General features: G+C 51.7%; 1 protein-coding gene across 2 annotated transcripts in view; it reads left to right on the top strand.

The window, feature by feature from the left end:
• Nucleotides 1–16,223, top strand: part of Ano1 (anoctamin 1) — a 154,015-nt gene that overhangs the window by 51,281 nt on the left and 86,511 nt on the right. For both annotated transcript variants that reach the window (XM_038329186.1, XM_038329185.1), the window contains exon 2: nucleotides 9,449–9,594. In XM_038329186.1, coding sequence (XP_038185114.1) covers nucleotides 9,449–9,594 — 146 coding nt within the window. The remainder of the gene's footprint in view (nucleotides 1–9,448; nucleotides 9,595–16,223) is intronic.

The following is a 16,223-nucleotide window of genomic DNA, read 5'->3' as shown; positions in this document are numbered from 1 at the left end:
TAGTGACACTTCAGAGCTCCCGCTGCAAGCTTTCGGCACCATGGTGACTCTTTCCTTCTCTGCACAGTCTACAGCCTGTTCTTCAGTCTTGCAGCTGCTTGGGCCCATGTGGGCTCCCTGGAGCCATCTCTTTTCCTCTGTCTGCAGAGGAAGGCTGCAGATAGTAAGGTTTTAGTAGGTGCACTGACTGGCCCCTAGAAGGCCCACACTTCCTCCCTCAGAAAGAGCACGCCATTTACTCTAGGTCTAGGGAAGGCCACTGGGCTGGCTGACCATGGGCCGGATATGGCAACTGCCACCAGCAGCCTCCATGGCTCTCAGCACTATCTGAAAATGTCAAGACAACAAACTGTCCTGTCTTGGAGCTGTCAAGTGTCCTGTAGACAGATGGCATTTAGCAGCCGGTTTTTCTCCATCCTTTGCTTGTTTTCCTTTATGAGAGAGTCTCAGTAAGTTGCCCAGGCTAGCCTCTAACTCACTGTGTAGCACAGGCAGGCCGAATGCTCTCCACTTTCCTGCCTCAGCACTTGAGACTGAGGTCTCTGGTCTATGTGGCATACGGCTTCCTTCCCACAGACATTTTACACCACATTAGCGAGATCCTGCTGGAACCTGAGCATAAGTTCCACGGAAGAGGATAAAGGACCTTGCTCTCCTGAACCTGAGAGAATATTGGCAGGCTGGCTGGCAATAAGTCTCGGGCTCAAAGGAGGGGCTCCACATGGCACAGGGCTCCCCATGGTGCAGTGGGACAGAAACCTCAGACAAGAGGTTGGAGGGGAGTTATGTGGCTTCTCGGGTTCATTTATAAAGTGAATCAGATTATCAGATTTTGGCTTTTAGGTTTGAGTCCCTGGAATGACTATATAAATGAGAGAGAGAAAGAGAGAGAGAGATAGAGAGAGAGAGAGAAAGAGAGAGAGAGAGAGAGGGGGGAGAGAGAGAGAAAATGAGAGAAAGAGAGAGAATAAACCAGCAATCTAGCCAGTGAATAGATTTGATTAAGGCACCTGTGAGTGATAGTTGTTGACAGAATAGGTACCTCCCTCTCAGAAGCCTCTGGTTCCTTTCTCTGGGCCCACTCAGCCATGCCTGACTCCGACCCAGGTTGAGTGGCTGAGGGAGACCTTGCAGTCCACGCTGGAGACAGGGAACCTATGCAGCCCCACCCTGATGTAGAGGGGAGATAGCTGGTGCTGTGACACTGGAGCCACATGAAGGCTCCTATGTCCTGTGCGGGCCTTGCACTTCTGTCACAGGCCAGGTGGCAGCTGGGCCAATGGGTGAGCTTTGTAATCAAAGAGTGTTCTGCCCAAGGATGTCAGGATTGCTCCTGCAGACAGCCTCAAGACAAAGGCAGCTTCCTCTAAATTAGTATAATCTAGATCAAAATCTGATAATTAATAAGATGCCCCAAACATGCCCACAGGCCATGCGATGGGGCAGTTCTTATTTCTCTCTGATGAGCAAATGGACCTCAGTCAAGTAAGTTCCCAGCAGAAATTGTAGAAAGCCCAGAACCACGGAGAACAGACTAGAAAACCACACACCTACTTTCACTTAACAGCCAGGGAAAGGCTCCCAGCTGAGGTGGTTTCTGGCCGCATGTGGCCTGCAGCCTGGGAAACATGTCTTGCGTGGACCAGTAAGCTCTGAGAGTATGAGACGGTGAGCGTGTATCCAATCCGTAGAAAACAGAAAAGCGTTCCATTAATGAGCACTATTGAAGACAGGTTGAAATTTAATTTTTAAAAAGCTGATGGGTTGCATGCAATGCATCATTCATTTGACCTGGTTATTTTTATTCCACTAATATGGCTGCCAGAGCATGTGAAAGCTGAACAGGGCTTCCATGGTCCCAGCGACTGACATAGTTTGGAAAGTCTGTCAAGAGAGTGAGGTTCTTGTCAGAGACTTAGAGGTTCTGATGCCCCTGTCCTGGCTGGGAAGGACTCATGGCCTTGTCAGTGGGAATGTCACTGTCATTGGGTTCTTATGTTCCTCCATCCATGCAGCCCCCTCAGATGGCACAGGAACCCTTCCTCCTGCAGGGCAAGCACAGCGCTGGTGGAAGGCGGGGAAGTTTTTACTCTTTCAGTCTGGCGTGGAAGGCTGCAAGCCATCAGTGAAGCTCTGAGGGCTCACCCAGCTGGGGTCTGGGGCACCCATGCTCTTCCTGGGCAAGGTGGTGCAGTACACCCTGCTGCCCAGGCAGGGCTTCTGATGCCATGTGTCACCGTGCTGGAGACCAACCTGTAATTCCCACCTCATCGGATCACGGAAGAGAGAAAGCTGGTGATTTCGGCCCTGAATCTTTCATGGTTCTTCCCTTACACGGCTCCAGGAGGGACAGGGTGTGAATCTACCCGTAGACAGCCATAATCGGGGCAAAACCACGAGTTAATATTTGTAGAGAGCTTAGCGCAGGGCCAGCTCGAATAAGACAGCTTGTTAAATAAATAAGCGCAAATGGAGAAAGCGCACAGGCTGCCAAACACCAGAGCACAGGATGCCTGTGGCTGAGAAAACAGGCCTGGTGGGGCAGCAATGAGTCCAGGCGCCTGGGAAGAGGGAGCCAGGGCTGGTGGAACTAAGCTGAGTCAGTGTCCCCAGCACCACAAGAAAGGCTCCCGGGAGGAGGCGACAGGAGGCTGGAGAGTCCTAGCCTAGCCAGGGCACGTTTTCAAAAAACAAATTGTGAGTTCCCAGAGATTGAAATGAGCCAGACACAAGCAGAGGCTGGACCTTCCCCTGAAATCGACCCTTCCCATAGACTCCGCAGACTTTGCTGGAAGAACACAATCCCCTTACCCTGAGCACCCAGCTTTGGCTGCATTCCTAGTAGCAGCAACCACTGCTGGGCGTTGATGTCATGGCAGGGAAGGAAATGATTGACATCCCATCTCCTGCTAGCTCAGGGATGAATCCCCCAGCAACAGCCCCCTCTAGATTTTTATACACTCATGTTCACTTTTAGCAGGCCATGTCATCATCTACTTTGTTTGGCATCTGTTTGGTCCTTCCATGAGATACCAACAGCCCTGACTCATAGGTGGCTCACTTTCCCCTTGTTCCTGTCCTTATCCTCAGGCTGCTGTGAGTCACCAGCAGTTCTTAAGGACCCCTAAGTGCCCCCACGACTTTTGGTACATTTATTTATATAGTACAATGGTTCTTAACTGGTAGGTCATGACCCCTTTGGGGGTTGCATATCACATATTTATGTTATGATTCTTAACACTGGCAAAATTACAGTTAGGAAGTGGCAATGAAAATAATTTTATGGTTGAGGTCACCACAACATGAGGAACTGTATTAAAGGATCACAGCATTAGGAAGGTTGAGAACCTCTGGTTTAGTGTGAGTGAGTGTGTGTGTGTGTGTGTGTGTGTGTGTCATGGCTGATGAAGTGTGTGTGTGTGTGTGTGTGTGTGTGTCATGGCTGATGAAGTGTGTGTGTGTGTGTGTGTGTGTGTGTGTGTGTGTGTGTGTGTGTGATGTGTGAATGCCATGTGGAGACCAGAGGACAACTTGCTGTAGTCAGTTCCCTTCTCAGCAGTGTGGATCCCTGGGATTGAACTTGGGTCAGCAGGTCTAACTGCAAGCGATTTTACCTGCTGAGTCATCCTGCTGGTCCAAAGAATTTCCTTTGGAGAAGAGAATTGTAAGAAAATTTTTTTTTTTTGAGGTGCAGTGGTCTAGGTTTAGGGATGAGGGCTGGAGAGATGACTCAGTGGTTAAGAACTCTTCCTGCTCTTGCTGAAGGCAGGAGTAGTTCTGTTCCCAGCACCCACACTAGGCAGTTCACAACTTCCTGTACCTCAGATCCAGGGATCTGATGCTCTTTTCTGGCCTCAGCAGACAGCTGCACTTACGTGCATACATCCGCATATAGACACTCACATATACATAATTAAAAATAAAATAAACCTTTAGGTTAAAGGATGTAAAGGGAATTTAACAAATTAAAGACAAGGCCTCACACATGCTGGTGAGGGAATATTTGTTGTTCTGAAACAGATTCTCATGTAGACCTGGCTGCCCTCCTATTCACTATGTATAATATAACCTTGAACCTTTGCTCCTCTGCCTCCACCTCCTGAGTTCTGGGATCACAGGATACATTGTGGAGCCTGTCTTTCTGTCTTTTTTTTTAATGCACTACTGGGGATGGAACTCAGGGCTTTGTGTATGCTGGGTAAGTGCTCTACCAGCATAGCCTCATTCCCCAGCCCTTAGGCATCTAAGAAATGCAGAACTCTACCAGAGTGCTGCTATCTGCCTGACCTCTAACACCTGTGCATGTGTACACACACACACACACACACACACACACACACACACGATTCTCAGTAGAGGGGGTCAGCAGACCCTGGTGAAAACCAATCTTACTCTCCTGCCTGACCATTAAGCTAAGTGCATTGACTCTCAGGCCAGTGACAAGTGTGGTTCACCCATCAAGGGCGACCTCAGAATGGCGGCCAACCTGGGGGCACCTCAAAGATGTCTGACAAGGTCTTGAGACAGTTTTCAGTTGTCACAGAGGAGGCAGCAGGAGAAGATGCTACTGAATTCTAGGGGTAGAGATGACTAAAGGACATAAAATGGCCCTGGGGTCCAAGAACAGTCCCATCCCAAATGTCATGGAGTGTTTTAGTTACCTTTGCATTCTTGTTACTTGAGCACAATTTGAAGGGACAGAGTGTTTGCTTGGGCTCACCACATCAGAAGTGCCCATCATGTCGAGCAGAAAGCTCATTTCACAACAGACAGGAAGCAAAGAAGTATCTGAAAGGGCTAAGGCCAGGCCCAGCCCCACGGACACTCCCCTCATGACTTCCTCCCTCCGTCTAGACTCTGCCTCCTACCTCTCAGTACCTCCTAGTCATGCCATCAGGTTATGAACCCATGAAGACATCAATCCACTGATTAGGCCTGAGCCATTAGGATGCAACCATCTCTGGAGACATTTTTGTTTAACTTTTCCTGGGGAGATATGAGCAAATGTCCATTCACCCTAGATAGAGCAGGGGCAACAGACCAAGGAAACCATTCCACCAGAGTCTAGCTCAACTGACCAGTAATTTCACTGGGATAACTTAGAGGCATATATGTGAAGAGGTACTTATTGGAGGGAGGGAGGGAGGCTGCTTCTTTGTCCCAGCCGCACAGAACTGAAATAATCACACAGAAACTGTATTAATTAAATAACTGCTTGGCCCATTAGCTCTAGCTTCTTATTGGCTAACTCTTACATGTTAATTTAACCCATTTCTATTAACCCATGTATGGCCATGTAACTGTGGCCTACCGGCTAAAGTTGCAGCATCTTCTCTGGTGGGACTACATGGCATCTCTCTAACTTTGCCTTCTTCCTCCTAGCCTTCAGCTTAGTTTTTCCCACTTACCTAAGTTCTGCCCTGTTATAGGTCCAATGCAGTTTCTTTATTAACCAATGGTATTCATAGCACACAGAGGGAAATCCCACATCAGGTACTTAAACAGGAGCCTTTGGCTCAAAGAAGGTTGCATCACTGAAAAACCCACCCCAGCATGAATCACAAGACAGCTCAGGAGAGCAGTATTCATGGAGCTCCCTGCATGACCTGCATGCAAATATCTAAGCCAGTGGGGGAGTCTCCTTTCCCCAGCCACTGTTCTGCTTGTATAACCTTTGGGAGGAGCCTTGTGAGTCCTGTAAGTTTTAGGATCTTCCTAAGTCTTGTGAGTTTCCTTTACTGAGTCTTAAGGAGCTCCTGGAGAAGGAATATTTCAATTGGGAAAACACTGCTGTTTTATAACCACCTCATAGAGACACCCAAAAGTGCATTCAACCAATCTCCTGGGTGATTCTCAATTCACCACAATTGACTTCCCCTATAGAGCCATCTAGGAAGGGACCTCTGCTGGAACAGCCCCTGGCCCATGGATCATCAGTGTCAGGATTCCAGATGACTCATTTGCAAAGAAGGGACTGAGGCATGGTGAGGCTTGGCAGTCGGTTACAGGCAGTCAGATTCTGGTTTGGGACCAGGGTCTTTGTGACCAGGTATTGCCTCGCTCTGGCAGAAGCCCTCCTTCTGTCTGACTTTGTAAAAGCTCATCGGCTCCTCGCTCTGAGCTGCAGATGGCTTTGTGCTCAGACAGGTGGTGCAGGGCAGGGCAGAGGGCGAGAAGCTCCTTCCGTGTGGGCCAAGCCAAGACAAAAAGGCCATGGGAAAGGGTTCCCTCCAAGCCTTGCACAAGGCAGGTTCTCTCCTCCCTTCTTCACTTCCTGCTCCCCCCTACACACACACACACACACACACACACACACACACACACGACAGAAATGTCAGCAAATACACAGGTGTCTGTTGGCTCCTGGCATCAAACAGGATTCGAGAAGGCAAGACGTACATTGAGGGCCGGAACTTCTCAGCATAAAGAGCACCCTGTGGCCTTCCAGCAAGGCTGCGTTAACTAATTAATGAGGGGATTAGTCTTGATGACAGAAGCTGGCCCTTGGGGTATGGTGTGATGAAAACCGCTGTGTTCTTCAATGGACAAGGCTCATTTCCACTCAACCACTCTGAGGGGAAATAGTCCCCAACAGCATGGTCATTGGGACACAGAGGCAGTGAATTGGAGAAGTGACTCAGCCCAGAACAAAGGCTCCCAGAGACAGGGCTTGACTTGGGAGGAGGCGGCGTCCTCTCCTTCTCCTGGAAGTGGGGTTGTTAGCTATTGGTTTAATTTTGTATTTTTTGTTGTTGATGCTCAAGATTCTAAGACCCAAGAACTGTGGGCCTGGACTGTGGGGTACAGCTGCTTGTCTCATTGCGTTGACAAAACACAACGTGGGGAGGAAGGTTTATCTGGCTCACAGTTTGAGGGCTCAGTTCATCGTGTGGGAAGGCACGGTGTCAGGCACGCGTGAGGATGATCATATTCTATCCATAGTCAGGAGGCAGGGAGAACGAACATGGTGCTCATCTGGCTCTCTCTTTTCATTCACTGTGGGACCCCAGCTCACGGAATGGTGCCCCCACATTCAAAGTGGGTCTTCCCACCTCAGTTAACCCATTCTAAAAACACCCTCACAGATGTGCATAGTGGTTTGTTCCCTAGATGATCCTAGGACCTGTCAAGCTGATGGTCAACATCAGCCGGCACAGGATTGATCCCAGCCCATCCTTCCCCCCAAGACGCTCACTGGGTGATGGCCACCGACACCCCTCTGCACTCACTGGGCCATCCCTGAACTGTACTCAGAAGCCTTGGAGGAGGGGTAACCAGAAGAAGCAAAGGTTGGAAAAAGGAGGAAGTGGAGTTTTCTAAGCAAGCAGGTGTCAACTACTGGGCAAGGGGAACAGAACCAGGCCAAACCCTGAGAGAACCTCAGCACAGCTTCCTCTGCTACAGGGTGATGCTGCCTAGGGACGAGATGGAGCTGCCATATCTAGAGATTGTCCCCCACCTGACAACTTCCTGGGGCTTTGGGAAACAAGGTCAGGAGCGTCACTCCCACCTTAGAACCCCCTCAGGGCTAGAGGAAAAGTGCCACTTCCAAAACACATAGGGACACCAGTGCTTCTGATACTGACCAGTTAGACACAGTCATGCACACACACACACATTCATGCACATACATGCACTTGCACATGCACACATACACATATGCACACACATGTACTCACATGTGCACATACACACATGCACACACTTGTATGCACACTTTATTTTTTGGTATAACACTAAAGTCCCACCCAGTGCTTCACACACACTAAGCATTCTACAATTAGGTCTCATCCCTGGCCCTGACCAATTATAGTTTTTTTCTCCCAAAAGTATACCTTGTTGGTTTCTGGAAGCTCTCTGACACCTGAATATAAATCCGGGAGAAGGGTGTGCCATAGTTACACAATGCCACTTGTTTATCAACACAAGTATGAAGTTACATAATCCTGTGTGTGACTGTATGTCTTTCCAGTCCAGTCCCAGCACAGCGGCACAGTGGAGGCTGGTGGGGGAGGGGAGCTGTTTGCACTGGGACTTGGCCAGCTTAAGGCATTTCTTAAATCCCACTTTAAGGCCACTTGGCACCTATGGGAGTGGCGAGCTCAAGGACCCAGGAACCCTTTCACCACGCCAAGTTCAAAGACTTGGACCTAAATGGGGGGATATGGTTGGCAGAGAAGGGGCAGTTTGGACAATGACATGATGGCAGCCACCATGCGCAAGCACACTGCGCCGCAGCCAGACAGTGCTGGTGCTCATGAAGAGGTCAGCTTGTGAGCCTGAGAAGGTGTCCAGGCCCCTGGGCTGAAACTCCAGAGCCGAAGCCAAATACCACCTGTCTAGATACGGGCTGGGAGTCACCAGGGTCAGTGCTGATGACTTCTGCCGGTTACTTCGAGGGCCTTGAATGTTCTCATGCAGCTCGCTACACAAGCTGGTGGGAATGTTAGCTCAGGACGCTGGCAGCCCACCAGACAAGGTGCTGGGTGGAAACACTGCAGACAGACAGGGTCTGGGGACAGGGACAGAAGAGAACCTGACTGACTGGAGGCTGGAGAGCCCAGGAGGAAAAACAGGCCATCCTCCAGGGCAGACAGCAGCTGCCCCTGTCTCCTCCTCTGGAAGGGAAACTTAAAGACACCTACTGTGTGCAGAGACTCTGCTAAGTCCTGGTGTGAGAGATCGGAAATCACTGGATTCTAGCCTCTCTGCAGAAGATACAACCTGCCTGGGAAGGTCAGGTCAGGTCAGGTCAGGTCAGGGTGTTCTGGAGCCTCCTTAAATTCTCTGAGAAAACAAAGAAAACAAAACTCCACCAAACCACAAGGTACCATTCTCCCGTGGCATGCAGGGCTTCATTAGCTGACACCCACTCTCTCCCCGGTGGAAGGGAGTCTCTAAAAACTCACAGGTGGGGGCAAGAGTCCTTGGGAGATGATGGTGGGGGAGGGGTCCTGCACCAGGCAGACACCTGGGGAGGCGCGGGGCAGGAGAGGGTCCCAGGTGAGGGCGCTGTGATTGATTTGTCACCTCCCAAAGAGACAGCAAAGTTAGCTCCGGGGCCTTTATTTAACGTGCAGTCTTGGGCACCTCCCCTCCGAGTAAAAAATCCTTTCCTCCCGCAAATTTAAAAAACCCATAAAACAAAAAAACAGAACAAACCCAAAACAACAACTTAAAAAAACCAATTCTAAAGAGGCTCTGACCCCGGATAAAAATAAAACTCGGAATCCTTTCTTCCTGTGTTTAAATTTTTACGGAAAATCTGACCCGCGTGGCCACCGCCCCTGCGCTTATATCTTTAAGGCGGAGCCGGCGCGCGGCCAAGTTCACGGCGCGCGGGCGCCCTCGGGACGGGCCAGGTGGCGACAGCGCCCGGGAGGTCGCGAGGGAGGAGGGAGCGGCCACGTCCCGTCCGCGCCAGGCCAGCACCGCTTCTCCGTTGCAGAGGCCACCGGGGCCGTGGATGGGGAGCGCGCGGCCACCATGAGGATTCCCGAGAAGTACTCGACGCTCCCAGCCGAGGACCGCAGCGTCCACATCGTGAACATCTGCGCCATCGAGGATCTCGGCTACCTGCCGTCCGAGGGCACGGTGAGTTGGAGTTCGGGTGCGGTCGCGGGCTACCTCCCCACACAGTGCAAGACTCTGGGGGCTCCCACCAAAGCACGTGCGAACCGGAAACGCGCTGCTGCCCTGACCAAGCGCACGCGACCCGCTGTACTCTGCGTGTCCTCCCACCCGCGGAACGCAGCGCCAGGGTCCCCAGAGTGTCCCTGGGATCTTTGTAGAGCCCGGCCCAGGGTTTGCAGTGCCCCCGGGTCCCCAGAATATTCGGCCCGTGATCCCCAGAGTGTTCCTGGGGTCTCTGCAGTACATTGTCATGGGTCTCCAGAGAGTCCCGAGGTCTCAAGAGTGTTTCCGAAGTCCCCGTAAGCGCTGGACCTGGGTTTTCAGAGTATCCCGGAGATCCCCAAAGTGTCTCTCAAGTCTTTGCAGCGCACTGTCTGAGATCACTAGAGTGAACACAACGCCCAGCTTGGGGTTTGCGGTGTCCCCAGGGTGCCAAAAGTGTCTCTCGAGGTCTTTGCAGCTCCCAGGGTCCCTAGAGTGTCCCGGGGTCCCCATAGTGCCAGACCCGGGGTTCCCAGTGTTCTGAGCATATAGTCCAGGCCCGGGTGGGACTCTCCTTTCCAGATTCTTGGCCAGGGGCACCTCAGGAGCATCAGGATGGGTGGGAGTGGGAGCAAAGGGCAGGGACCAGGTGGTCACCAGGTTGAGCAAGACCACTGAGCCGCCACCCGGTGGGGCTGAGTCCTGAGACTCCACTTGCCAGCAGCGCGAGTCATGCTGGGGGGTTAAGTGAGACAAGCTAGATTACCTACCTTGTGTTGGTCCCAGTGCCCTAGACATGGGCAGGGTGGAGCCAGTCACCTGGTTGGGGAACGTATCATTGTCCCTGCAGCCAGACCCAGCAGGACACAGGGATCCCTGGTGGCAGGGGATGGTGCGGTGCGGGGGTGGGGTGGGATGGGGGTGGTTTGCAAATTCACCCCTGATGAGTTTGGTTTAAAGAACAAAGTTTCCCAGGGCGCGAGTTGGGGCGGGGCACTCTCAGAGGGGACCAAAGAGCAGAAACTTCTTTCTCTTCCTGTCTCCCCTCAAGTTCCTAAGATCCAGGGAGCATAGTTGTCCAATGTCTAGGGCAGCCTGGAGCTGTAAGAGTGGAGGGCCCAGCTTGGGGGATTGCCCTGACCTGTCCTAGCCTGGGGCTGGGAGCCAGAGGGCCCAGGGTGAATGCTGCCAGAGGCCTGATTGAAACTCAGGCTGGGCAGAGCAAGCTCAGGCTGTGGACAGACCTGGCATTCCTGAGGTGAGACAAGGGGGCTCTACTGGGTGGTACCCAGAGTTCTGGGACTCTGGACCAGGAGCAGCTATTGATGACAGGTACCTTCCTGTCATGTACAGGATGGGAACAGCCTTAGGAGCTCAGGGGGACATTTGAATAGACTGTGGGCTGGGCCTTGCTGGGCTTTACTGGCCCCTGTTGGTCCCTGGGCACCCAGAGAGAGCTACAGACAGGGAAGGCTTTACTCTTCCGGAAATTAAGGAGTTCTGATGGAATGCTCTCCTGTTACCCAAGATAGGAACAAAGGACAAGTGTGGACAGCACAGAGTGGGCCAACTGTGTTTCTTAACTTGTTTAACTCAAAACAAGGAGGTGGAGTTGGGGAGGGGGGTGTTGTTAATACAAATCGGGAAATTGAGGCCCAGAGGGACAGGTGACTCCTTCCAAGTCACCCACCAGTTAAAAGACAGCTTAGGGAGACTGCAGGCAAGTCTAACTAGGAATGGATATGGTGGGAGGGGGGACTGGGTGGCATCCATGATAGGGCACCCAGAGGTGGGGACATGGGGACTCCAATTGGAGACACGGGGGAATGGTGTTTGCCAAGCTAATAAAGAGGTGTTATTGTAGAGGTGGTGCCCATGGGAGGGGACTTGAGCATGAACAAACAGTCTGAACAAATGGCCTTGGGCACTGGTATTCCCATCTGGAGACCTGTGTCCACACCTAGCCGCCATCAGTGCCCCTCAAACCAAAGAGGTCACTAAGGTCTGCATCTCATTCAAAGTCTTCACAGTCCTGAGGACTGAAGGAGGCCAGGGGCCCTTCTTTTGCACTGAGCTTTTCCTAGATGCTTGCATGATTTTGTAGGCTGGGAGGTCTGTGGCCCTGGGTTCATGTACAGGAAAGACAGGTCATACTCAGGGATCATGCTGCAATCAGTAGCTCTGAAACCTGAGATTCCCAGTATCCACACACTCTAGCCACTACCGTTAGTCATCAGACAGTCACCCAGCAGAAGAAGCCCAGTGCTCTCGAAGGCCAGAGGGTGTAGGCTGCACCTCCTTTTCCTAGAAGTGCAGCCTTAGACAAAACCCCTCAGCCCCACACTGCAGTTCTCAGACTGTCCTCCTGTCCCCTCCATTTCAAGGGAAGGGGGAAGATCACTCCATTGGTTCCGTCAAAGAGGCAGACTAGGGGAGCAGCTGGGAAGCCAGGGGCCAGGTGAATGTGACTCGTTTTGTTGTTTTCTCTGGTCTGATCTTTGAGCGTATCTGTCTTTAAGGCAAGTTCTCCATGGCCTGAGATGCCTACATCCAGAAATACCTGCTGTGTGGGTGTTAACCCACCTGCTGGGGCAAGGGCCTAGGCTGCTTATCTGCCATCAGAGACTTCTGTTTATAGATCCCTGGGCAAGCCCAGTGATCGGAAATGGATAGCTTGTGCTTATGAGTCAGGCGAAAACCGTCTGGAATAAAACTGAAGTTTTACATTGCTGTCCCCCTGGAGCAGGACACGGTGGCCTCTGGCTGCAACCCAAGACCTGGAGAATCGTAGGCTGAGAGTTTGAGACCAGCTTGGGCTACAGAGTGAAACCTTGCGTCAGAATCAGTCAGCATGACGAGAATGCTCCTCGTCATCCGAGACCCAAGTCCCCAGGTCTCTGGTTTCATCTCCCCCTTTTATTTTTAAAATAAATTCTGGGATTTTTAGATTCCTTCAAAAGTACCAGTATTTTGTCACAGGCTGTTTGAATTCAGCCTGGGCTCCAAAAAGTGGAGGTAGATGAAGAAGCTGGTCCCGGCACATTTAGGGTCTGAATACGGGGTCCTCCCTTGTCTCCCTGCTCTACCCAGCATCCTGGGGTCAGCTGGCCTGTTTGTGGTGCTGGGACAGGAGCTACACTCTATCTTTCTCTAAAACCTTCCCCTGGGGAAGCTCTTTCCAAGAGCTCTTCTTCCAAACACCTAGGAGACAACCCCTGCAAGTGAAGTGTCCTTCCCATTCTCTATGGCCAAAAGGTACACACACACACACACACACACACACACACACACACACACACACACTTTCTCTCTCAACCAACTATTAAGAGGGCACTAAGAAACCTCTTCCTTTCCATTCAGGCATTCAGGTGTCCCCTCCTTTTTTGTTTTTTTTTTTTTTTTTGGTTTTTTGTTTGTTTGTTTTTGCATTTTTGTTTTTCAAGACAGGGTTTCGCTGTAGCTTTGGAGCCTGTCCTGGAACTAGCTCTTGTAGACCAGGCTGGCCTCGAACTCACAGAGATCTGCCTGCCTCTGCCTCTCTAGTGCTGGAATTAAAGGCGTGTACCTTTTCTTAATCATAGAAAACGAGAGCGTTTGAAAGTTACACATAAAGTCCAACCCACATCCCTCCTGCTGTAGTTTACATAGTTCTGTCCTGTTCTATACAGGGAAGAGGCATGTGGAGTCACCTGGTGTCTACAGCTTCTGTGGGATTTGCCATGTCTTCGCGCTGTCTCGCAGGCCCACCCCAGAACAGCCCTGCAGACCCTGTGGGTCCCAGGCTGGCACAGAGAACAGTTGGCAAGGAGCCCACTTTCTCTAGAAGTTGCTACCCACTGACCTTGAGCAAAGATGGCTTTTTCCCGTTTTATAAAGGCAATACCTGCACAGTTTCCCCGGTACAACAGGGGAACACCAAGGGATGGCTGTGCTGCTACTGGGGCCACCTCCTGCTACCTACCCCCCTTTTGTCAGTTTTAAAATCCCAATCTGATACCCTGTCGCCTTTTTCTTATGGCCCACTCTGACAGTATGGTTCTTTTTCTCTGCCCCACCTGTGTGTGTGTGTGCGTGTGCACGTGCGTGCATGCATGTATGTTCCAGAGGTTGGCATTGGTTGTCTTCCTCTCTCACTCCCCACTTTACTTTTTGAGACAGAGCTTACCGATTCCGTTAGACTGGCTGGCCCGTGAGCCTCTGTTCCCTCCCCAGTACTACGATTGCATTCGGTGCCTGCTGCACCCAGATTTTTACATGAGTCCTACAGACCAGAACCCAGGTCCTCATTCTTGTGCCAGTAATTTTAGGGACAACCACCCCATCCTTCTTTTTTTTCTTCATGCACTCAGCTCCCAGAGAGGTCGTGTGTCCCTGGGGCCACAAAGTCTGCTGGGGCCTGTGGTACATACTTTATGGTAAACACTGACTCCTTCCACCAACACTGCCAGCAAAGTCCTGGATGAAGGAGGAGGGCTTACTGACATGTGCCTCGGGGAGGGGAATCCACATTCTAGGGGCAGTGCAGCCAAATCATGGCTGAGTTGGTCTCTGAGCACAGGCAAGATGAAGCCCACTTTGGCCACTGGGCCTTTCCCTAGCACTGGAAGACCCCTGTTGGGAGGCCTAAGAAGACCATACAGATAGGTGACAATTGTTCATGTTGGATCTGACCCCTGCCTCACCTTGTAGAATCCTTGGTGGCTCCCTGGGGTCATTTCCCTGACTGTCTGGCAGAAAGGCTCTGACTGTCCCTTTCTCTAAGTCATGGCTGTCCATCTTCTTCAATGGTAGCCATTGTTCTGGCTCTGTGTGTAGGTGTGGTAGGGCAGTCCCTGGCCTAGCCTCAGGGCTCATGCTGAGGAAAGTTAGAACTTCTTGGAAGGTGGTCCACTGGAGACCAACATGGCACCTTGGATCCTAGACAAAGAAGCTTGGAAACCAGTTAGAAAAACGAAGAAGGGGAGGAGGGCAGGAGAGGGAAGCTGATGTGCTCATGCAAGGGGGAAGGCAGGTAGGAGAGGCAGGAGAGACGCGAGGTCCCAGCTCAGGAATTGATACCAGGATAGTATTTGGAAACCGAGGTTGAGACCTTGGCGCCTCTGTTCAGGATGCCAGCAAAGGCAGGCGCGTCCTCAACCCCCAGTATATGCCCACGGTAGCTCGGCATGGCCATCCTGCCCAGCATGGTCCAGGGACTCTGTTTTCCAGGGCTCTCTGTTGGAGCCTGGCTCATCTTCCCCTTCAAGGCTCCTCTAGCAGCTGGTACCCTGTGACTTTGCACTTCTCTGCCCTTCCTGGGATTCTGAGAAGGACCTGCCCTTGGTCCCTGGGTTGGAGCTAGGGTGACAGGCATGCCCCCCAGGCACCTGACCCAGCATATTTTGGGCCTGCTTCTGCTCAGCAGCAGAGCCCTCATCAACCTGGCTAATCCTCCTGGCAGGAGGTGGCCCTACTGCCCTTCTAGACTCTCAGCCACCCAGGGTTCCCAGGCTTGGATCTGGCCTGGTCACCTTCAGAGCCTGCAAGAAACCACTGCTGTTCTGGATCTCCCTGCCAGCCTCTGCTTGCTAGCCTGCCTAGTGACTCAGGAACTTCATGGTGGGATGGAGGCACACTTCTGGCTGTGCCTCTCAGTAATGAGTCAGAACCGGGGTCCTAGGGTAGTGGGTGGGGTTTTGGTACCCAAAGCATTGAGTTGGTCACCTGGGGCCTATCCCCTAATTTCTGCCAGGTCAAGTGGACCTAGCAACAGCGCTCCCTCCATGTGTGGGACATTTGAAGACAGGGTGACCCATTCTTAGAAAGAGTGTCACCTTTTCTGTGAAGGGCAGAAATGCCTTGGGTGTGTGGACAGGATCCAAGGCTATGCCTAACTCCATGTCTACCCCTGACCTGGGGCCCCTGTCCCTCTACAGACACATATTCTCCTTGGTGGCTGAGGCAGATGTTCAGATTCCCATAAACTTTGCTCTTTACTAGGCCAGAGTGTCACTCCTGTATTCCTCAAAAGCCAGCCCTGATCTGGGGGTGTAGCTCAATAGGTAGAGTACTTGCTAGCGTCCATGAAGGCCTGAGTTCTAGCCTCAGCTCTGCATGTACCCCAGCTGCAGCACTGAGGGGGCAAAGGCAGGAAAATCTGAAGTTTAAGGTCTCCATAACAAGTTTTGGGGCAGCCTGGGCTACAGCAACTCTTGCTTCAAAAGAACCAAACCGAAATAAAACAAAACAAGAAACCAACCAGCGTGAGCCCACCTGGAGGCTACCACGTTGACTCTGGCCTATAGGTACCCAGAATGTTACTCATACAGAACAGGAAAGAAACCACATTGGAGCACTTTGGGTGGAATGTCCAGGGCCCTGTGGAGGTCACCAGGTAGATGACACCCCAGTCACCATGAAGGAAGAAGGTAGACCCTTCCAGCCTCTTTCAGTTATGGGTACCTAATGGACTGTTGGCTCTGCTCTCTCCACAAGACAGTCTCTTGGGGTAAGGATGCTAAGATGCAAGGTCATGACCCCCCTGGCCCTGGTAGCTGGACTCTGCTCAAGAACCCCTCTCTCTCCTTCCATTGCTATGGACTAGCTACCCCTCCTCTCTGCCCCCCTCT

Source organism: Arvicola amphibius, chromosome 1 (assembly GCF_903992535.2).
Source record: "Arvicola amphibius chromosome 1, mArvAmp1.2, whole genome shotgun sequence".
NCBI classification, from domain to species: domain Eukaryota; kingdom Metazoa; phylum Chordata; class Mammalia; order Rodentia; family Cricetidae; genus Arvicola; species Arvicola amphibius.
This window is presented reverse-complemented; position numbering and strand designations above follow the sequence as displayed.